Here is a 20758-nt window from a genome sequence, read left to right on the forward strand (position 1 = left end):
TTTCATCTCAACGGGATGCACAAGGCTGGAGATGTGGTTCTTGGTGGGCTTTTTGAAATCCACTTCTTTTCTGCCTTTCAAGATCTTTCTTTTACCTCAGAGCAGCAACAGCCTACCTGCAACGGGTGAGTCTGTTGGAAGACAGACAAAACAAGAAAGTGTTGAGTGTTTCTGTAATCAGATAATGCTAAAATATAATAATCTTATGATAGTGTTTTCATCCAGCTGAGTTGCTAGTAGTTGAATAGCATTTTCTCCCTTTCTTCCTCAAACCAAAGAATTATTAATGCTATTATAATTGGATATAATCTGTTATTACAATCTATTTCAGTTGGTTATAAGGTCTGCTACTTGAACAATATCTGTTGTTTTTGTGTTAGATTTGATGTCCTGGGATTCAGGCAGGCTCAAAGCATGGTCTTCACTATCAGTGAAATCAACAGAAACTCCAACCTGCTCCCTAATGTGACTTTGGGATACACTCTGTATGATAACTGCGTGACACTAGGAATTGGATTCCGTGCAGCATTGTCATTAGCCAGTGGTCAAGAAGAACAATTTACATTAGAGAAGACATGTGAAGGGGCTCCTCCAGTCCTCGGGATTGTGGGAGATGATTCCTCTACCCGATCTATTGCAATCTCCTCTGTATTAGGTTTGTACAGAGTGCCGATGGTAAGTTTGCCGTACAGTTTACCTGATTGTATTTAGATACTGTTCGTGTTCTGACTCATGCACAAGTGTTATTTCAGTTGTAAAGGGATTGAATGGATTTTGGAATTTACAGACATTTTCTTTCACAGGTGAGTTATTTTGCCACATGTGCCTGCTTGAGTAACAGGGACAAGTTTCCATCCTTCTTTAGGACGATCCCTAGTGATGCTTTCCAGGTGAACATGCCTCTGCAACATCAACATGCCTGTGTTGTTGTCATTCCTGTTGTTATGATTGAACATATCAGACTTTTTCATTTATGTCAGCACACATGCATTCTGATAAAAGCTATAAGCAGAAAGAAACAATGTTCCACTGTGCAACCTTTTTTCTCTGCAGTAATATTCCAACCAGTACTGTAAACACTTCACACTCTTTTCGTTCAGGTACGTGCTTTGATTCAGATTCTAAATCGGTTCCGGTGGACCTGGGTAGGTCTCCTGGTCAGTGATGATGATTATGGGCTTCATGCTGCCCGGTCCTTCCAGTCTGACCTGGCTAAGTCTGGTGAAGCTTGTCTGGCCTATCTAGAGGTTTTGCCCTGGGGTGAAGACCCAGACGAACTAAGCAGGATTGTGGGAGTAATGAAGGAATCTACAGCGCGAGTGGTCATTGCATTTGCACATGAGAGTGACATGATTAATCTCCTGAATGAAGTAAGTGATAATATTTTGTCATCTTGCATGTTTCAAGTCCAAAGAAAACCTCAAAATACAAGAAATTAAAATCATCAATGTCCTGACCACGATATGTTATAGGTGCTGTTTAAAAGTGAGGTTACTTTGGTTATTTTGTTTATGCGCTTTGTATGAATGAGTAAACCTAAAACTTTACTTTTTTGTGTTATGCTGCAATATGAACATATAATTCATAATAGGTTTTGTTCAGGTAATGAGGCAGAATGTGACAGGCCTTCAGTGGCTCGCCAGTGAAGCCTGGACAACAGCTACTGTACTCCAGACCCCACGCTTCATGCCGTACCTGGGAGGCACACTAGGAATTGCCATCCGTCGAGGAGAAATACCAGGCCTCAAGGAGTTTCTGTTGAGGATACGTCCTGACAAACACCATAACATCAGCTATGGAAATAACATGGTATGAATGCAACTATGCAGTATTAAGTGGTAGCCTCATAATATATTGTCTGTATTTGTCATCCTTAATTTTGACTATTTCAGGTCAATCAATTCTGGGAACACACTTTTCAGTGTCGGTTTGCACCTCCTCCAGCAGGCTGGCTGGAGGCTGGAGGAGCACTCTGCACTGGAGATGAACAACTGGAGAACGTGGAGACTGAGTTTCTGGATGTTTCGAACCTCAGGCCTGAGTACAATGTTTACAAGGCTGTTTATGCTCTGGCGTACGCCCTTGATGACATGCTGCAGTGTGTGCCAGGGAGAGGGCCTTTCAGCGGGAGCAGCTGTGCTACACTGCAAAGACTGGAGCCGTGGCAGGTGTGTTATCAACTTACACCTCCTATTTATACAGTATGACTCTGCGGTGTTCTCTTGTAGTTTTTGCTGTTCAACTTTAAAATAATGCAATTCCCAAAAAATGAAAGATTCAAGTCTTAATGTGTTTTTATGACCGTTTGATGACAGTAAGAGTGCAACAAAAAAAGAGATCCTTTTATCAAAATCTTAAATATGCTGAAATTTAGTCAAGCTTCAATGAAAAAAAGATGCAGACTTGCATGTGCCAACCACTTTGATCCAATAACATCCTTGATGCCGACCTGTCAGTGTTCAACTCCGATTATAGACAAGGCATTAAACTAATGCTTCAGCAACTACATGGAACACCAGATGAGCTTGTTTCTTCCTCCCCAAGACAGATATCCAGTCCCAGCAGTTTTCTCTGTTCTTCTTCTGTTTTGAATTCCTATCAAACTCCTCCCAAAAAAATAATTTGCAGCCTGTCTGTGCAAATCAGAAATATATTGCAATACATCAGTAGTTAGAAGCTCGCTCAAGACCTGTTTAGCTTGATTTTAAGCAAGAGTTTCACCCCAATTATAGAATGTTAGGCTGTGAAAATGCCATCCAGACATTAAATTAACTATCACTAGCAGCAGCTCTATAAGTTAGTATCGCTATTAGCAGAGAATACGCATGTTATTCATATAGTCTTGATCTTTTGTTATCTTTTCCACAGCTTGTGTATTATTTGCGAAAGATTAACTTCACCACACCATTTGGTGATCAAGTATTATTTGATGACAATGGTGATGTGGTACCAATCTATGATGTCATGAACTGGCTGTGGCTCCCTGATGGAAGGACTAAAGTCCAGAATGTTGGTGAGGTTAAAGAGACAGTGTTCAAAGTTGAAGTGCTAACACTGGATGAAAACAAAATCTTCTGGAACTTTCAACCCAAGCAGGTGATTCAGTTTTGACACACATAAATGTGTGCCCAATGATATTGGCATGATCAAAGTGTAAATATATATATATAGAATACAAGGTTTTTTCTCCATACAGCCTCCACGGTCAGTGTGCAGTGAGAGTTGTCCTCCTGGTACTCGCATGGCCAGAAAGAAGGGGGAACCTGAGTGCTGTTTTGACTGTATCCCCTGTTCTGATGGAAAAATCAGCAATAATACAGGTTGGTATCAGCATTTAAACAATAAAGCTTGGGGATTCAATATAAATATTGTGAGATAATCTCACCGTGAGCATGCATGGGAATTGGTTTTCAAGCATTCTACCTCCCCTTGGTGAAGTTCCTCACTATCAGCTGCATGGAAAGGTGCAGCCAACTACACACACGTGGTAATTGCCTGTGCTCCCAATTGAAGTGAGGGGGGCAATGCACTGGACAGTTGGGAAGGGTGAACTTGCAATATCAACCTTTGGAGAGACAAAATGAAATTAATTCACATGAGTCTCAACAACTTCTTTTTTCTCAGATTCTATGGAATGCATCAGCTGCCCAGACGATTTCTGGTCCAACTCCAAGCGAGACAACTGTGTTCAAAAGACAACAGAGTTTCTCTCCTACCGTGAACCTCTGGGTATCTGTCTGACAACTGCCTCGTTGCTGGGCACACTTATCTGTTCTGTTGTTCTGGGGATCTTCATCTACCATCGCAGTACACCTATAGTACGTGCTAACAATTCAGAACTCAGTTTCCTGCTCTTGGTTTCACTTAAACTGTGCTTCTTGTGCTCATTGTTGTTCATTGGCCATCCCCGACATCGGACGTGCCAGCTGAGACATGCAGCATTTGGGATCAGCTTTGTGCTTTGTGTCTCATGTATTCTGGTAAAAACTATGGTGGTTCTGGCCGTGTTCAAGGCCTCCAAACCAGGAGGAGGAGCCAGTCTGAAGTGGTTTGGTGCTCTGCAGCAGAGAGGGACTGTCTTGGGTCTCACTTCTATTCAGGCAGCAATCTGCACTACATGGCTTGTATCAGCCTCACCAAGTCCTCATAAAAACACTCAATACCACAATGACAAGATAGTTTATGAGTGTGTGGTCGGGTCCACAGTTGGTTTTGCTGTGTTACTGGGTTATATTGGCTTACTGGCCATCCTCAGCTTCCTGCTGGCATTTCTAGCCAGAAACCTTCCAGACAACTTCAATGAGGCCAAATTTATCACCTTCAGTATGCTGATCTTCTGTGCTGTGTGGGTGGCCTTTGTCCCAGCTTATGTCAACTCTCCAGGGAAATATGCAGATGCAGTGGAAGTGTTTGCCATCCTGGCCTCCAGTTTTGGACTTTTGGTGGCACTGTTTGGACCCAAATGTTACATCATCCTGCTGAGGCCAGAGAGAAACACAAAGAAAGCAATCATGGGAAGAAGGATTGCCAAGTGATCGAAATAACAATTACAATTAAACTGTGTACTATTCTGAGTCAATGAGTGTTTTACATAGATTGAGACGTGGAATGTGTTTCTCCCTACATCACAAACAAGCAATTGTGTTCATAAACCTGAAACCATCATGGGAAGAAGGATTGCCAAGTGAAACATACGTTTTTTTTTAAACTAAATACATTAGAATCAGTCTTTATTCTACAGTCCACAGTGGATGTACCAGAAGAATCAAGGAGCAAAAAGAACATGTCAAAAAAAGTCTTCAGCATATATTATGTGTGTGTTTTTTTTTTCTTTTTTTAGGAGACAATTTATTGTTGTAGTCCTCAAGACATGAGAAAGAAAAAATATTGTACAAACACTTTGCCTTAATTCAATCTGATCAATAATATGCATGGATACATACATGTATGTAACAAGTTGCACATGTTGAACAGTGCTCACTTTGAGCCCTGTCGAGGGCAAACTCGCAGATCTTGTGTCTACACCAAACACAAAGCAATGTTTTGACAATTATATGCCAAAGAATATACATCTTTTACCATCAGGCAGCTTAAATAATGAGATGTTAACAAAATTCAATGGCACTGAATCATGAAAACCCATCAGTTTGAAGAACTCCCAATAAAACTGCAGTTTTATGGCCCTTGAGAGCAAATAAGGTTTTTGTGACAAATGTCCAAAAACAAATTAAGGAATATCTCATGTTGAACTATAGAAGGACATAGGGCCTTGCAGTGATTTTCAGGATGATTTAATGACATGGCCAGTTATTCCAGCTCGTATGCCATATGCCTCTTGCCATATTAGCAGGGCAGTTTCACTACTTTGCCCGCTGACACTGGTTGGGCAGACAGCACTGAAGATCTGCAGCTGAGAATAGCTTTACATGGGCAAAACATTTTGAAGCTACCCACTGGCCTAAATGGCTCTGTAGTAGGGATGTAACTGTGTTGTCATTTTCACAGTTTAGCAATGACAAAAACCTCTTGGTAACCCTAACCCATGTGACGGCTTCACAATGTAGGTATTCTCTGTGTTCGGGAGAGAGTCGAGTAGGAGCAACAGTTACCATCGACCCTTGTGTGCCCATTATCCTTTGCATTCTTCTCATAGAAGCAGAACAAAAATGCTGCTGCTTTTTATGTTGTGGAATTGTCTGAGGGGGTTAAACGCTGTTAAACTCAGTCCAAAATATTAGGCTGCAGCAAAGCCTTTTAATGCCGCCATTAAAACGAAGAGAGAAGAGAGTGACAACATATTTGAAGTTGTAAATACTAAAGTGAGTTTTAAATCTGACACGTGGAAGCATTTTGGTTGCCCTCTGTCAAGAACAAAAAAAGAGGAAAAGGCAATTGACATGCAAACAAACAGCAATATGATTAATATAAGGAGCCGCTTGGAAATAATCCCCCTGAAAAGACCATTAAAGATGAAAGGATCAATGTCCAGCCAGGCCAAAGGATGATAAAAGAGAGGGTTATGATCTTACCTACACACAACAGAGAGAGAACCCAAAAGATATCAAGATGTAATGGTGGATATAAAAAAATCCCAAGAATCAAGGAGTTGTTTGGTCCAAAGTGTTACATCATCCTGCTGAAGCCAGAGAGAAACAAGAAGAAAGCAATCATGGGTCAAGGCATTGCCAAGTGAAATATCTAGCTAAGTGCATTAGATACAATCTTTTTTTTGCGCTCGACAATGGTTACACCAAAAGAACCAATGCCCATTATTTGCCGCTTTTGTTGTTTGCACCAAATGCAAAGCAGATTATTCACATGATGTGATTATGTGTGAATTCACCTTTCCCATGCACCATCAATTAAGTGGTGCACCCAAAATCAGCCTGAAAATTCTCCCTAGTTTGTACATTTTTCCAGATAAAGGAAGAGAAATCAGTGTGCAAAATACGCCGAGCCAAGTTGTCAAGAAGAAGGGCACAAACTAAACCAGGGATCTTATATTTGTCAGGCAAAGGGCCCCAAAACTGATGGACTAATGGAGCAGGGACCCCCTTAGACCAGGAATATCTTACAAAAAAATGATTGCACAAGGATTTGTGGGTGAAGTAAAAATGTATTTTTTTTTTTTTTTACGAAGGTACCTGCCTTTCAAATCACGCAGCGTGCGTGGTTGTGTCTTGGATGATGGTCAGCTGGGGGATCTCTGCTAATCACTGGGAACCTGACAAAGCCAGCTTGTGATAGGCACAGCCCTCCCTCTATACAAGTCAAATCAAGTCAGTTTTATTTGTATAGTGCTAAATCACAACAAAAGTTATCTCCTGACATGTTAAGGGTAGAGCAGGTCCAGTACCACACCCCTTCAATGAATTCACACCCAACAATTCTCCATCAGCAAACACATCCTGCAACAGCAGCGACAAAAACCTTCCTTTTAACAGGCAGGAATGTGGAGCAGATCAGTGGGGACGGCCTTCTGCTTTGACCAGTTGGGGAAAAGAAAGCAGGAGAGCAGGGCAGAGACAAAGACGGATAATGGAGGAAGACAGATATACAGAAGGAGAGAGGGACAGAGATAAAGAAGGAGAGAAAGGGAAGAGACTGATGGACAGTCATGGACGTGAACAGGTGGTGCTATTGGTGGTCGCTTGAGTCTCTTCAGGTCTGCAGCCTTCTCCAGCAGCACCTGGGATCTGGGATGTGGGAAGCCTAAAGGCTCCAGAGAAGAAGACAAGTTAGGAACACATATGAGTATGATTGACACATATAGGTGGACAGAGAGGAAGGAGAGGAGGAGAGAGAAGCCAAGTGCACCATGGGAGATCCCCCATGAGGTTGTCTGCCTTCCGGACTGAAACTGGGAGACGGTTCCAGCCTGATAGCTGAAGGCTCTGGCTCCCATTCTACTTTTAGAAACTCTAGGAACCACAAGTAACCCTGCATCCTGGGAGCGAAGGGTTCTAGCTGGATAATAGGGGACTATGAGCTCTGTCAATATGAAGGTGCCTGATTGTTGAGGACTTTGTATGTTAGAAGAAGAATTTTGAATTCCATTCTGAATCTGACAGGGAGCCAATGCAGAGAAGCCAGTACAGGAGAAACATGGTCTTTTCTACTTGTTCTCATCAAAACGTGGGCAACAGCGTTTTGGACCAGCTGGAGAGTTTTTAGGGGCTTATTAGTACAGCCTGATAGGAGGGAATTGCAGTAATCCAGCCTGGATGTGACTAAAGCATGGACTAGTTTTTCTGCATCTTTTTGAGACAGGATGTCTGATATAAACAATGTTACGTAAATGAAAGAAAGTAGTCCTAGAGATTTGCTTTATGTGGGAGTTAAAGGACAGATCCTTATCAAAGAGAACTTCTAGGTTATTTACGGTCGTGCTGGGGGCCAGGGTGATGCCATCCAGGGTACCTATCTCATCAGACAGCTTTATACTTTATATCATGCCACATAAAAGCAGAAGTCATTTAAAGTCACTTTCCTTTGAAAGGCTAGACCTTGTTCTTTTATGAAATAAACTAATAAGGCTTATGTTACTGATCTAATTGATGCAAAGGCGTTTCATTTTGCTCTCTGTATCGTCACACATTTGCAATTCACCTCTGTAGTTGGTTTTGTGAAGACACTCTTATGTACTTTAAACAGACACACACATGCCAATACAACACCTAGACAGAGAAAGAGCGAAGGATAACATGTCACACCAACCCCAACAGTCTGATCTCAGTCTCACTCTTTCCTTCTGTATATCTGTCTTCCTCCATTATCTGTCTTTCTCTCTGCCCTGCTCTCCTGCTTTCTTTCCCCCCCAACCGGTCAAAGCAGATGTCCGCTCCCATTGAGCCTGGGTCTGCTCAATGTTCCTGCCTGTTACAAGGAAGGTTTACATTGCCGCTGTTGCAGGATGTACTTGCTGATGGAAAATTGTTGGGTGTGAATTCATTGAAGGAGGGTGGTGCTAACCCTGCTCTGCCTGGAAAGAGTCATGAGATAACTTTTGTTGTGATTTAGCGCTTTACAAATAAAATTGACTGGACTTGACTTGACTTGAAAGGGGTTAAAGGGTTCACACTCAGCAAGCTTGGCTGTCAGAGAGGAAATATTTGTCCTCACTGTACAAGACTGATCTTGATATGTAAGTAAGAAGGGAAAACATATATAATAGTATGTAAGTAAGTCAGTAAGTTTGACGGCAGGTAAACATCACTTATTTTTTTTACAATGAATTCTTTTAAAAAAAAATCTTATTTAAAGCATTTCATTTTAATGTCGAATGGGAGAGTGAATGCTTAGTGATTTGATCTTCTTTGTTCTGTCCCGTGAGTCAGGCCTCCATGAAAATGCGGTCTGGTCTGCAAGGCTGAGATTGAGGTTCTATATCTGACTGGCTGCCGTGGGTGACTTGATGAATTGCCTTTTACGTTCGTTTTTTTAAAATGCCATTGAAGGGAGTACCAATATTGCCAGATTGGGACCGTTTTGAGTTGGAAAAAATATCAGGTAGATACACATTTTGCATTTTGGTGATAATTCCGTCATTGGTCTTGTGGCTATTAATTGTTTTTCTGTCAATCTGCATTTTGCTTTTTATTTTTTAGTGGTTTTGCCAGAAATCAACGTGAAGCTGGCAACCCAAGCCCACTGACGAAAGTCACATTACAGTCTGAACATGGCTTTGAAGCTACAGTTTGTGAAACACGTGTCAAAGATCAAAGTCAGAACAAAGTCAGTCAGTTTGAGAAGTTCTGTGACCTCACATTGTCATTGATCTTGTGTGATCCTCATTGTGACCTCACAATGACATGGAAAACTGAATTCTGACTGTTATATAAAGCTCACAGCTTCATCATGAACTTCATGTAAACTCTGCTGCATTTTGACAAGAACTGACCTCAAGCATTTTGTTCTAGCAGAATTTACACATCAAAATTCCTGGGAACCCCATCAGACGCTGAGCCCAACTTCTGCATTCTTTAACAAAATGTCTCACACTCCGGTAAGTCTTTAGTAATTCTATAAGCACTATTAATAATTACCACATTATTTCTAATGTGCATACAGTAACAGTTACGTTCTTTAGCCTGTCACTGTGGCTGTTTATTAGGCTATGGAATAGGGTTGGCTCTCTAATTATACATTGAACCAAAGCAAAATATTTGTTAAAATGGGCTTTTGTGTAAGTACAATTACTTGAAAACATTTGTACTGTATTTTGCAGTTTATTTTGAAAGTTAGTTGAGGCAAAGTTTATTTTTTTTGTACTTCAAAAGACAGTTTAGATTTATGTTAAATGCCATATTGGACTTTCCATGCGCAGTTTTTTAAAGATAATTTCGTAAAATACTTCCCTTTGGAAGATGGTGGAATTCGCCATCTTCACTTCACAATTCTTCAGTTCACCCAAACATGTCTGTTTGTAAAAACAAACACAATCACAATTTATCACCTAGAGCCCAACTGAGGGTCAAAAGATCCGCCGTGGAGTAAAAAGGAAGGCTGATGATGACGTGGAGGACCCCCGCAAGAAGAGAGCCAGGGTCAATACATGCCAGGATGTTGATGTTGGTAAGCCTCTCAAACGGAGTCACTCAACTCTACACTTTCTTCTTCTTTCTGCAGAAAAGGAGGAGAAAAACGTTTCTCATTTTTGTTAACGCCAGTCAGATCAATTGCATAGACTTGTGTCATGCCTGTTGTTTCGGGGGGCAATGACAGCTCAGAGCCTCTCTGCCTAATCTGAAATATTAGACAAACTAATGTCATGCTAGCTCTGAGAAAAAAAAGTTGGAATTATTTTGAGAAATGACCTCAAGCATTTTGTTCTCGCAGAATTTACACATCAAAATTCCTGGGAACCCCATCAGACGCTGAGCCCGACTTCTGCATTTGTTAACAAAATGTCTCACACTCCGGTAAGTCTTTAGTAATTCTATCAGCACTATTAATAATTACCACATTATTTCTAATGTGCATACAGTAACAGTTACGTTCTTTAGCCTGTCACTGTGGCTGTTTATTAGGCTATGGAATAGGGTTGGCTCTCTAATTATACATTGAACCACAGCAAAATATTTGTTAAAATGGGCTTTTGTGTAAGTACAATTACTTGAAAACATTTGTACTGTATTTTGCAGTTTATTTTGAGAGTTAGTTGAGGCAAAGTTTATTTTTTTTGTACTTCAAAAGACAGTTTAGATTTATGTTAAATGCCATATTGGACTTTCCATGCGCAGTTTTTTAAAGATAATTTCGTAAAATACTTCCCTTTGGAAGATGGTGGAATTCGCCATCTTCACTTCACAATTCTTCAGTTCGTAAAAACAAAAACAATCACATTTTATCACCTAGAGCCCAACTGAGGGTCAAAAGATCCGCCGTGGAGTAAAAAGGAAGGCTGATGATGACGTGGAGGACCCCCGCAAGAAGAGAGCCAGGGTCAATACATGCCAGGATGACGATGTTGGTAAGCCTCTCAAACGGAGCCACTCAACTCTACACTTTCTTCTTCTTTCTGCAGAAAAGGAGGAGAAAAACGTTTCTCATTTTTGTTAACGCCAGTCAGATCGATTGCATAGACTCGTGTCATGCCTGTTGTTTTGGTTGGGCAATGACAGCTCAGAGCCTCTCTGCCTAATCTGAAATATTAGACAAACTAGTGTAGTGCTAGCTCTGAGAAAAAAAAGTTGGAATTATTTTGTATTTTTGTTGATAACTGAACTGATTCTACTTGATTCTAAAACATATATCTGTATTTGTGTCTCTTCAGCTGCACCCAAGGAGAGAGTGAAGAGTGGCATTGAAGTAAGACGGAACCGACAGGTCTCCGCTTCGACTGGAGCTCATTGCCACAAGCACCCGAATTCGATACTGGTTGAGGCCCACAATGAGGGAGACCTTGTTTGCTCGTTATGTGGGCGTGTTGTTGTTGAGAGGCTGATTGACCACAAAGCTGAATGGAAGAAATATGAGGGCATGGAGGATCCATCCAGGGCACAATATAACAATGAGCCACTGCTTGAAGAGAACCTCGGCACCCTGATCGTAGGAGAGGGTGCCGCTGCACTTCACAGAGCGACCCCCAAGAAGGGGAAGACAGCCATTCAAAAGGCCTTTAAAGGCCTAGAAAGAAAGGTGGACCATCTCCACCTTCTTGAGGTTGTGACTCACACGACTAAAAAATTACTGAAGCAGACCTTTGACCTAAATGGCCTGAGAGATCATGAAGCTGATGCGGTTATTTGTGCCTGCCTTTACATTGCCTGCAAAAAGGAGGACTCACCAAGAACTTTGCGTGAGATCTCCACTGTCTCCACCACTTCCAAGAGGAACATTTACAAATGTGTCAGGTGGATCTGCAGGTCACTTGACATCAAACTGCCCAGCAGCTCCTCTGACGCCGAGACCGTGACCAGGAAGCCGCCACCTGCAGTACAGCGGCTTTGGCTCAAGATGGGTTTTGGTGGACCCTCTTCAGAGTGGTGTAAGCCCCTGCCTCAACTGCCTGACAAAAAAGGGCACTAAAGGTCATCGGGCCCATCTGCTGTCACCATTGGACTACAGAATGTTTTTGGGGGGCAACATTCCTCCAGCTGTAGTTGAGCCCACTTGTCCCTCCTATCAAACGCACCTCACGGACTGTCTTGCTAACACAGATGTGGATCTTTCTGGAGGAAATTGTTCATATGTAGATTTACAAATGTGTCAAGTGGATCTGCAGGTCACTTGACATCAAACTGCCCAGCAGCTCCTCTGACGCCGAGACCGTGACCAGGAAGCCGCCACCTGCAGTACAGCGGTTTTGGCTCAAGATGGGTTTTGGTGGACCCTCTTCATAGTGGTGTAAGCCCCTGCCTCAATTGCCTGACAAAAAAGGGCACTAAAGGTCATCGGGCCCATCTGCTGTCACCATTGGACTACAGAATGTGTTTGGGGGGCAACATTCCTCCAGCTGTAGTTGAGCCCACTTGTCCCTCCTATCAAACGCACCTCACGGACTGTCTTGCTAACACGGATGTGGATCTTACCGGAGGAAATTGTTCATATGCAGCTGGTGGCTGCCTCTGACTGACCCAGCACTTCAGCAGCTGCACACACTCCTCATGTCTCCTCTACTGCTCAGGCGTGTTCAATGCAAAAAATATTCAATTATGCTTTTCATCAATTAACTGTCAACAATGTCCTCTTCCACATTAAAGTAAAAAAAAAAAAGAAAAATGTTTTGAAAGGTTTTTCTTTTTCACAAATAAGTTTTGCATCAAGATGTTCTTTTTGGGGTTGTTTGTATTATAAAAACTTGAACTATGTCTCCACGATGTGTGCGTGTCACAGTGACCTTTGCCCTCTGATCATCTTTTATGTCATCTCCAAGTTCACTTGAGATGTTTGTAGTAAATATTGACATTATTATAAACATTATTCACGTCACGGCTTCATTCTTGCACTTTCATGTAATATCAAATCAAATTTGTATTTATAAAGCCTGAAGTCACACATCGTTTGTCTCAAGGGGCTTTACAGTCTGTAAACAGTACAATATCCTCTGTACTTAAACCCTTGATCAGAGTGAGGAAAAAAAAATCTTAAAAGTCCTTTAACAGGGGGAAACAGAAGAAACTTCAGGGAGAATTTAAGAAGACCGTCTCCCAGGATCTACAGACGATGCCATAGATGCTGCAAGTACACAGCAGATCAACACAATCCCAGAATATCAACAAACTGACAATCCGTGATTATAAGACTGCACTGATTTAGCTTTTCGAAATTTCAAAAATGTGTCAGCCAGAAGACTCTGGTCACAGGTTTTTCAATGACATGACTCCAGTGACCCCCCTGGTTGGCCTGAGTAGATGACAGCTCAAAGGAAAGTGTGAACTAGACCATGAGCAGAAGTTTTCAATTTCACACTCAGTTTTGGGGGACTCAGATTGACACATTTTCTGTTTGGTTCAAGAGGAGAAAGACAAGCTGGCTGTTAGTAATCTGATGTCAGAGCAAAGGATGATCGGCTCAGGAATTCCCCTTGTTCCTCTTATTCAGTTAGAGTCCGAAGAGTCTCAAACAGCCCTTGGAGCTCCAGCTCCAGTAGACCCCACAGGCTGCCCAGCTGCTGCTCTGCTGCCCTCCAAGTCGAGCCGAACCGCGCTCCGGAACACGGAAATCGAATACCTAACTGCTCCACCGGGTCAAGTCAGGATTCCTTTAACTAGGCATTTTCTGGGCAGAGAAATAGCTTAGTGTGTTGTATAATGTCTATGAATGTTCTGTTTATGTGACAGAAGTCCTGTAATTAGCAGATATTACATAGCATTATACGTTATTTATTGATGTTTGTTATTAATAACCGTGACATCTCAAGAAGGTGTTACCTGTTAATAATACTGCAAGTGTGTTAACACACATTTTTGGGTTTACCTTTGTCCTTTCCTCTCTCTCTATCTCTCTCTCTCTCCTCCGCTAAGCGCTCCGCTTAATTATTAATATTCCACAAGTTCTACATCCACAGTGCTAACTAGCGGCTCGCTAGCCTCAGCTAACTAGCCTTGCAGTTAGCCCTGCTGTGACCTAACTGGTTGCTAGGCAACCACACTCCCCCCTCCCTTACTCCCTCACTCACACGTTTACACACACACACACACACACACACATATTATCACTTGTGTCTTTTGGTTAGATAACCGTTGTACCAACGTGTTGCTGATTGATTGATGCACTGTGTTAATAAATATAATTTTTTTATTATAAGAGGGAAGTCGTAGTGTCTTTTGTGTGCGAACTTGTGGTCACATGTCTAAGCAATAGCCAGTGCTCGGATCTCGTCCTTCAAACATCACAGCTGTCCCTAGGTAGTTAATGTCACAGAATATTGACTGTTGACTGATAAACTCTGTTCAAGACTGATAACTGTTACAAGTTTGGTTGTATTTTAGTTTCCCTGAACTCATCAGGGTGGTGCCCCGAATAATTAATATTCAATATTAATTAGTAATTTATTTAATAATAGATGATTAGTGGCTATTCTGAGACATTTGACCACATTTGTACACAAATAAAACATTATTAATATTTTCAGAATTCAGTTTTTTTTGGATTTTGGCCATCTGCACTTGTCTCTTGTCACTTGTCTCTACAGACAGAGATAAGTTAATGGCCTAATCATTACAAGATTATTCATTTAATAATTTCAGAATTATCTATTTTTAATAATTTTCCAATTTTTCCAAATTCAAACATTTAATTTTTCTTTTTTTCTCAATTATCAGACTGGTTTTTAATTTGACTTTGGTGTATAGAATTGTCAACCCTTTTCTTTTGCGATCTGCCAAACAATACCCAGTGTTTTGAGAGTTGCACCAGTGCTTCACAGTGAGAGAACCTACACAGCCACCGCTCTTAGGTACCAATCCCTAATTAGCGCTGCGTGTAGGCTTGGATCAGGGAAAAGACATCCTAGGGAGATACCCACTTGTAAGCCACAGGCCCACCTGTGCACCTTTTATTATCAAAGCAGTTTGATAATTTACTCAGAGTAACATCAATATGGCTGAGAGGAGCTCAGATAAGCCCACTGCCCTCCTCGGCTGCGACCTCCGCAAAGTGGTCGCCTGGCTCATCGCACTGTCCGAAAGCAATAAGCAAATATAAGCTGACTACAGAATCAGCGACTGCAACAGAAATCTGCAGCGCTTGGTGAGTGAACCCATTGAGTCACGCAAGCTAAACACGCCAAGTGCCATAATAATGGACGGGATGCTCTTGTTGCTCTGTCAGAGGTCCGAGCAACAAGAGCTTGAATTTAGGGGCCGCATGGAAACGGCCGCCAGGAACACACACGCCCTGGAGGAGGATCTTCACCACCTGCAGCAAGAAAACACTGAACTGCGGGTAGAAGCGAAAGCCCGACTGGAAGAGTCGGAATCACTTGCACAGTCTCTCCACAGGAAACATTTGCTAGTGAAAGAGCTGCAAGAGCAGGTTACACAGCTGCAGGCGACGAATGATCCAGACACAAGTAACCAGGCCGGGCCAGATTCCTCTGGTCCTGAAGCAGATGTGCAGGCGAGGGAACCCGGTGAGGACAGCAAAGCAGAGGAATACGCCCTGCCCGACAACCGTCCCACTCCAAGGTTCGCCTCCGCCAACCGCACGCCTGAGTATAATCGCTCGGTCGCTTTCAATGCTCCACCTTCCTCCGGAGCATCGCATTCCTTCCCTTCCCGCCGCCCCGTCTCCCTTCCGGAAAGGGGGGCGGAACCATTGGGTTATGGGGGGTACCCACGCACAGGGGGCTTGGGCCAGAATCCCCGCCCCGAGAATGGTACAAGTCTACCCTGTTACGACCCGGCTCCCAGGCCACAACCACAAACACAGAGTAACGCAGGAGTTATCGGGAAGCGCTTCATTTATTTTACAAAAATAGAAAGATGAAAAACTCTGAAGACAATGTCATAGCTGCCAGAGCAAAGATGCAGCCACACAATGAAGTGTCAGCGTAGGCCTGAGGTGCGAGTGAGAGCGTGAGAGCCTCGTAAGGGGCGGGTTTAAAGGTTGTGTGCTTCACCGGGCCCAGGTGCAGCACATCCCCTGATGAGAACCCAATCCAACCTGTAAACAAACGAAGAGACAGCACAGGAAAGAACCCAACTCACCCTAGTGGTGGGTAAGGGTTGTCACAACCCCAACATATGAATGGAGGGACACCTTCCCCACCTTCAACCCTCACAATGACCTGTATCTTGCTAATCCGTGGGCAGAGTCGATGAGCGGACTGCACGCCCATCAGCTTGAAAGCCTTGCCAAGGACATCGACCATTTCGATCCCAACGCACGTGGAGCGGACATCGATACGTACCTTCGGGAGGTTGACTTTTGCTTGAGGAGCGTCCCCCAGGCTTCTGCCTATGAGAAGACCAGGCTTGTGTGGAGAACCACAACGCGACAGGTGAGGGACTTTAGTGAAACGCTTGCCCCAGACGTACGGGCAAGCTATCCAAGGTTGTGCTCTGCATTGCGGGAAGAGTACGGCCTGTACACAGACCAGACGTCAGCCATTCTCGACGCCTTCGCCATGAAGCAGAAAAGAGAGTAGTCGCCACGGGCATTGTTCAACCGTCTGAGGTCTGCTTACTTCCAGGGCCGCTATCAAGCAGGACTGGAAGAAGAAGACCAGGGGTTCAAGTCCCTCTTTCTCTTCAACCTGCATGACAGCATACAATACGATGTGTCTATGCGTAGCAGGACGGGCAACTTCACCACTGTGCAAGCTAAATAGTATGCACAGATGGCGTGGGAAACACGAAACCCCGCCCATCGGAGGTTTGAAAACACTTGGCACGTCTTGGGCCCTCCGACAGAGTCGAACAAGCCCAGGTGGCCCAACCTAAGGCTAAGGGGCATGACGATAGGTCTAAAAATAAAGCTCTGGTTAATCCAGCTCCCAGCGGGGAAGGATCAGACCTGGAGGCTTTAATTATGAGGTGTATTTCAAAGGCGATGAAACAGTTTGGGAGTCCGTCGTGCCCACCGGACCTGCCGAGGTCTAAGGAGGAGCCAGACCCAAAAGCTTCATCATCCAGACTAAGCCAGGAGTTTTCCCCTGCCACCGCCAAAGTTTACTTTGTAGGGTTGGGGAAGGAGCAAAGCTCCCTACATGAAATAAAAGCACCTGACACACCTGACACACCTAACCCACCGTCCATGACATTCCTCCGCAGCCTTGCCCAGCAGGGCAAAGCTCGAGGCATGTATACCTCAGTAGAGGTGGGGGGTTGTATCAACACCCCCGCTCTGCTAGATACAGGTTCGGAAATTAGCCTGATGAGCACTAGCATGTTTGAAGAGCTCCTCAATGAGACACATCACCTTGGGAAGACTCTAAAGGTCCAACCCTGCGACGTGAATATCACCAGCTACACACAGGATAGTTCACGTATCACACAGCAGGTATGGATCGACATTGCTTTCCAGGATCTCCTGGGTCGACTGACACCCCTCACTGACTACAGACAGGGACTCATTTGGGCACAGGTGAAAACACCAAGGCCCCTTAACACAGGTCACAGTCCGACAGTTTGCAGCGGACGGGTCACCACGATCGAGGAGTCTAGAAGACTCCTCCCAATGCTCATGCCGCTCCAAGGGCGTGACGCTGGCACCAACCCCATAGCGCCGCTAGCTGATCATGGACTGCCACCAACCATCAATAGCAAGCCACTGCATGCCTTAGCGACATTATCGCAGGTTGTCAAGGAGGATATCACCTATCTGCAGAAAGTCAAAGACTTAAAGCAGGGCCTCCACAGAGGAATTAGCCTTAGCGGTGGTATGATTCCCTCGTCCATGGTCTCTTCAGGATTGGTAGAAAAAACTCTCCAATCCGCTACGACCACTGTGGTGCAATCCTCCCAACTCCACCTGGCATATAGTCTTGACAGCGCAATCCCTATTTTTGTCGATCCCAAGAATCTAAAAATAGGGTTCACACTCGGTCTACGAATACTCTCCTACCACGAGACGAATATAGGAAGAGCGGACAATCGATGGCTAAACACACTTACGTCCTCAATGTTAATACCTTACAAATGCCATGACACAGCCACTAGTGTGACTCTGCCCAAGCAACCAGTGTTTCTGGCAGTTCCTCAGGGAGCCACCGTACACACCGCCGATATGATCCTCCACCATCTCAATCCTGACAGAGATCACTCTAAGATTGAGATCCTGTATGCGTTCAGAAGTCACAATCTCACCATCGGTGAGGGTTTGTTATGGGTCATTGTCAGTGTCCTCCTCAGTGGTTGGGTCATGACAACAATCAGGTCGTTTATCATGGACAATTACATGAAGGAACTCCAGGCCCTACTGGACGTCTCCATCAGGTCCATTCCACACTTTGCACCAAGGTCAGGAACCCTCCTCTGGAAAGAGATAACATAGCCTCTAACCTCTGTCCTTCCTTTCTCTACCTCTTTCCTCTCACTGTCTACTCAGGTATACAATGAATGTCATATTGATTTAAATATCGATAATCCAAAGGTAACGAAGGAATACACAATGGTTAGTGCCTCATGCAAGTGCCTTAATGGATTGTATCCATGTTTATTTTGTTTCTGTACTAGTTAATAGTTCGCAGTTCTCTGCACTGAGATGTCTAGCTCTGCCCAGGAATGCCTAGCATGCTAGCCTCCAGCTATGAACTGTACGAACTATATGGACTGTACACACCCCTTCCAATCCCCAGGATGTGGATTGGACTATTAATCTCTTTTTTCCCAGAAACCCATGGACTGTCAAATCTCAAGAACAATCTCTGGACGGTTGCGATTAGGTTGCCCAGAAGACTACAGTCTGCCCCACATCCTCCTGTCCAATGGGGGGAATGTTGTGCCAACTCAACCAGATCAAGAGATTAATTCAGAGATATGACAATTAGTCCAGTTGAATAGGCTTTCGGCCTGTAAGGCCTAACACCCCTTTTCAAAGCCTGAATTCGAGTGACCACATGTTCTTGAACAAAGGGTCATAAAGGATCATAAAAAGGGGATGACTCTGGCCACTGACCACATCCAAGAACCTGTGACTCTGCTGACCGGAAGTTGCCTGTCAAAATGCTATTGGCCAGTACCATCCCACGGGAAGTGACATCATCTGTCTCCACATATAAACTTCAGCGCGGAGAAGAGTCTTTCTCTTCGGTGGTTTCGAGAGGAAACTTGGCTCATGCCAAGCTCTTGGCAGTGGACCAGGCTGTCCCTATATTAAACACACACACTAGACGCTATACTTTCACACAAATACACTTGCTAATGTACACACACACACACACACACACACACACACACACACACACAGCTGCTGGCATGCCTCACTTTTCTGGCTGTAAAAGGGCTGCTGGCTTTACACCCACACAACTGTGCTACCCATAGCCTCCATCAATCTCTGTAACATAAAACATAAGCATGCACATAAGCCCATGAGCACACAGCATGAGTGAAGGCTCTGTTGTGGGGTTTTTTGTTTACATGTACTGCTTTGCATTATATTTATTAAACAATAATTCTATAATTATATATTATATATTTACTATGTTATTTACTGTATTCACAACTACAATATTGCAACTAATCTGGTGATTTCAATTACTAACTCTTTTTTTATCATTCATTTTCATACTTTTACAAAGCAATTCAAAGTCCATCTTATGTTTTATTCAAAGCATAAGTGAAACTGACACATCAGTCAAGGTTGTCATGGAACTTTACATCTGAATGATGTTTTTGCTCTAATCCCGATAGATTTTCAAAAAAAGGTTTTTAATTCATCTCATAGCCCCTCCGGTACTGAAACAAGTTGATTTTTTTCTCCCTTGATCACCTTGAAGCTAAGAGCTGCTTGATTTCAAATAAAAAGCAAAAGAATGAAGTGGAGCTTTGTTTAAGCTTGTAACTGCTCCTGTATACACCGGGAAAAGGAAGCTTGTTTGACACTAAGTTATCCAGATGGATTTGGTAGTCCAAGAAACAGTTTCAGGCCAAATAACTGCCGACCCTTCAGAAAATTGCTAACAAGAAGCCGACGTCTGAGGGATAACGAAATGGCAGTTCAGTCCCAACATGAGCGTATCAGCAGAAAAGAAGGACCCGCAGTTATTTGTTTGTTTGATCGGGTCATTAGCATTAAGTCCCCAGCACAGGGAGAGGCAGCGGCCTTTTATTTGAGCTTTGAGTTGACTATGCTGGAAAGACACTGTAGATAGACATAAATGGTGTGTCTGGCACCTTCTTGCCGTCTTAAATTGTCATGTTTTACTACACTTGTAAGCAAAATTAAATCAGAAAATGCTACTGTATACTGGAACTTTGACTCCAAAGAGGTACCTTAATTTGTGATGTATTGTTGTTGATTTCCCTTCGATTTACATACAATGCAAGCATCAAACGGTTTTTCATAACAATTCATGGTTAATTCCCTAAAGCCACCCAGGTCAGTTTGCAGTGAAAGCTGCCCCTCAGGTACTCGCATGGCCAGAAAAAAGGGCCAGCCTACGTGCTGCTTTGACTGTGTCTTTTGTTCTGAGGGAAAGTTCAGCAATGAAACAGGTTAGTATCTCTCATTAAATGACAAGATATTAAATATCATTCCTAAAGTCAGTCCCATTTGTTCTTGCTGTCATTTTCACACTGTTCGGGTGGGCAAAGACAGTGATTTATTTGTCTGAGTAACAGTGTTGAGAACATAAACATATCTGTTTATC

At 43.3% G+C, this 20758-nt stretch overlaps 2 protein-coding genes and 1 long non-coding RNA gene across 3 annotated transcripts in view; 2 read left to right on the forward strand and 1 right to left on the reverse strand.

The window, feature by feature from the left end:
- Positions 1–4535, forward strand: LOC147254820 (extracellular calcium-sensing receptor-like). Its single transcript, XM_086216355.1, has 9 exons — positions 1–125; positions 381–675; positions 804–890; positions 1101–1370; positions 1603–1809; positions 1893–2168; positions 2869–3096; positions 3197–3320; positions 3625–4535. The coding sequence occupies exons 1-9, from the start codon at positions 16–18 to the stop codon at positions 4533–4535; spliced, it is 2508 nt and encodes an 835-aa protein (XP_086072481.1). The 5' UTR covers positions 1–15.
- LOC147254821 (uncharacterized) overlaps positions 1696–20758 on the reverse strand; it is a 27132-nt gene continuing 8069 nt past the window's right edge. The window contains exons 4-8 of the long non-coding RNA XR_015118192.1: positions 10854–11020; positions 9956–10122; positions 6030–6136; positions 4319–4478; positions 1696–1771 (exon numbers count right to left, since the gene is read on the reverse strand). This is a non-coding gene — a long non-coding RNA (uncharacterized LOC147254821). The remainder of the gene's footprint in view (positions 1772–4318; positions 4479–6029; positions 6137–9955; positions 10123–10853; positions 11021–20758) is intronic.
- LOC147254822 (transcription initiation factor IIB-like) lies at positions 9272–12843 on the forward strand. The gene is made up of 5 exons (XM_086216358.1): positions 9272–9505; positions 9960–10074; positions 10339–10421; positions 10858–10972; positions 11276–12843. The coding sequence occupies exons 1-5, from the start codon at positions 9491–9493 to the stop codon at positions 12028–12030; spliced, it is 1083 nt and encodes a 360-aa protein (XP_086072484.1). The 5' UTR covers positions 9272–9490; the 3' UTR covers positions 12031–12843.

This window comes from Aulostomus chinensis, chromosome 10 (assembly GCF_037954235.1).
Source record: "Aulostomus chinensis isolate RoL2024-O1b breed Wild chromosome 10, RoL_Achi_v1.0, whole genome shotgun sequence".
In the NCBI taxonomy this organism is placed as follows: Eukaryota; Metazoa; Chordata; class Actinopteri; order Syngnathiformes; family Aulostomidae; genus Aulostomus; species Aulostomus chinensis.

Coding starts and splice junctions, on each gene's coding strand:
- LOC147254820 (XM_086216355.1), top strand. CDS start 16: ATGCACAAGGCTGGAGATGTGGTTCTTGGTGGGCTTTTTGAAATCCAC. Junction 1,371..1,602: donor TGATTAATCTCCTGAATGAA/GTAAGTGATAAT, acceptor GGTTTTGTTCAG/GTAATGAGGCAGAATGTGAC. Junction 3,321..3,624: donor AAAAATCAGCAATAATACAG/GTTGGTATCAGC, acceptor CTTTTTTCTCAG/ATTCTATGGAATGCATCAGC.
- LOC147254822 (XM_086216358.1), top strand. Junction 10,075..10,338: donor ATGCCAGGATGTTGATGTTG/GTAAGCCTCTCA, acceptor TTGTTCTCGCAG/AATTTACACATCAAAATTCC. Junction 10,422..10,857: donor ACAAAATGTCTCACACTCCG/GTAAGTCTTTAG, acceptor TTTATCACCTAG/AGCCCAACTGAGGGTCAAAA.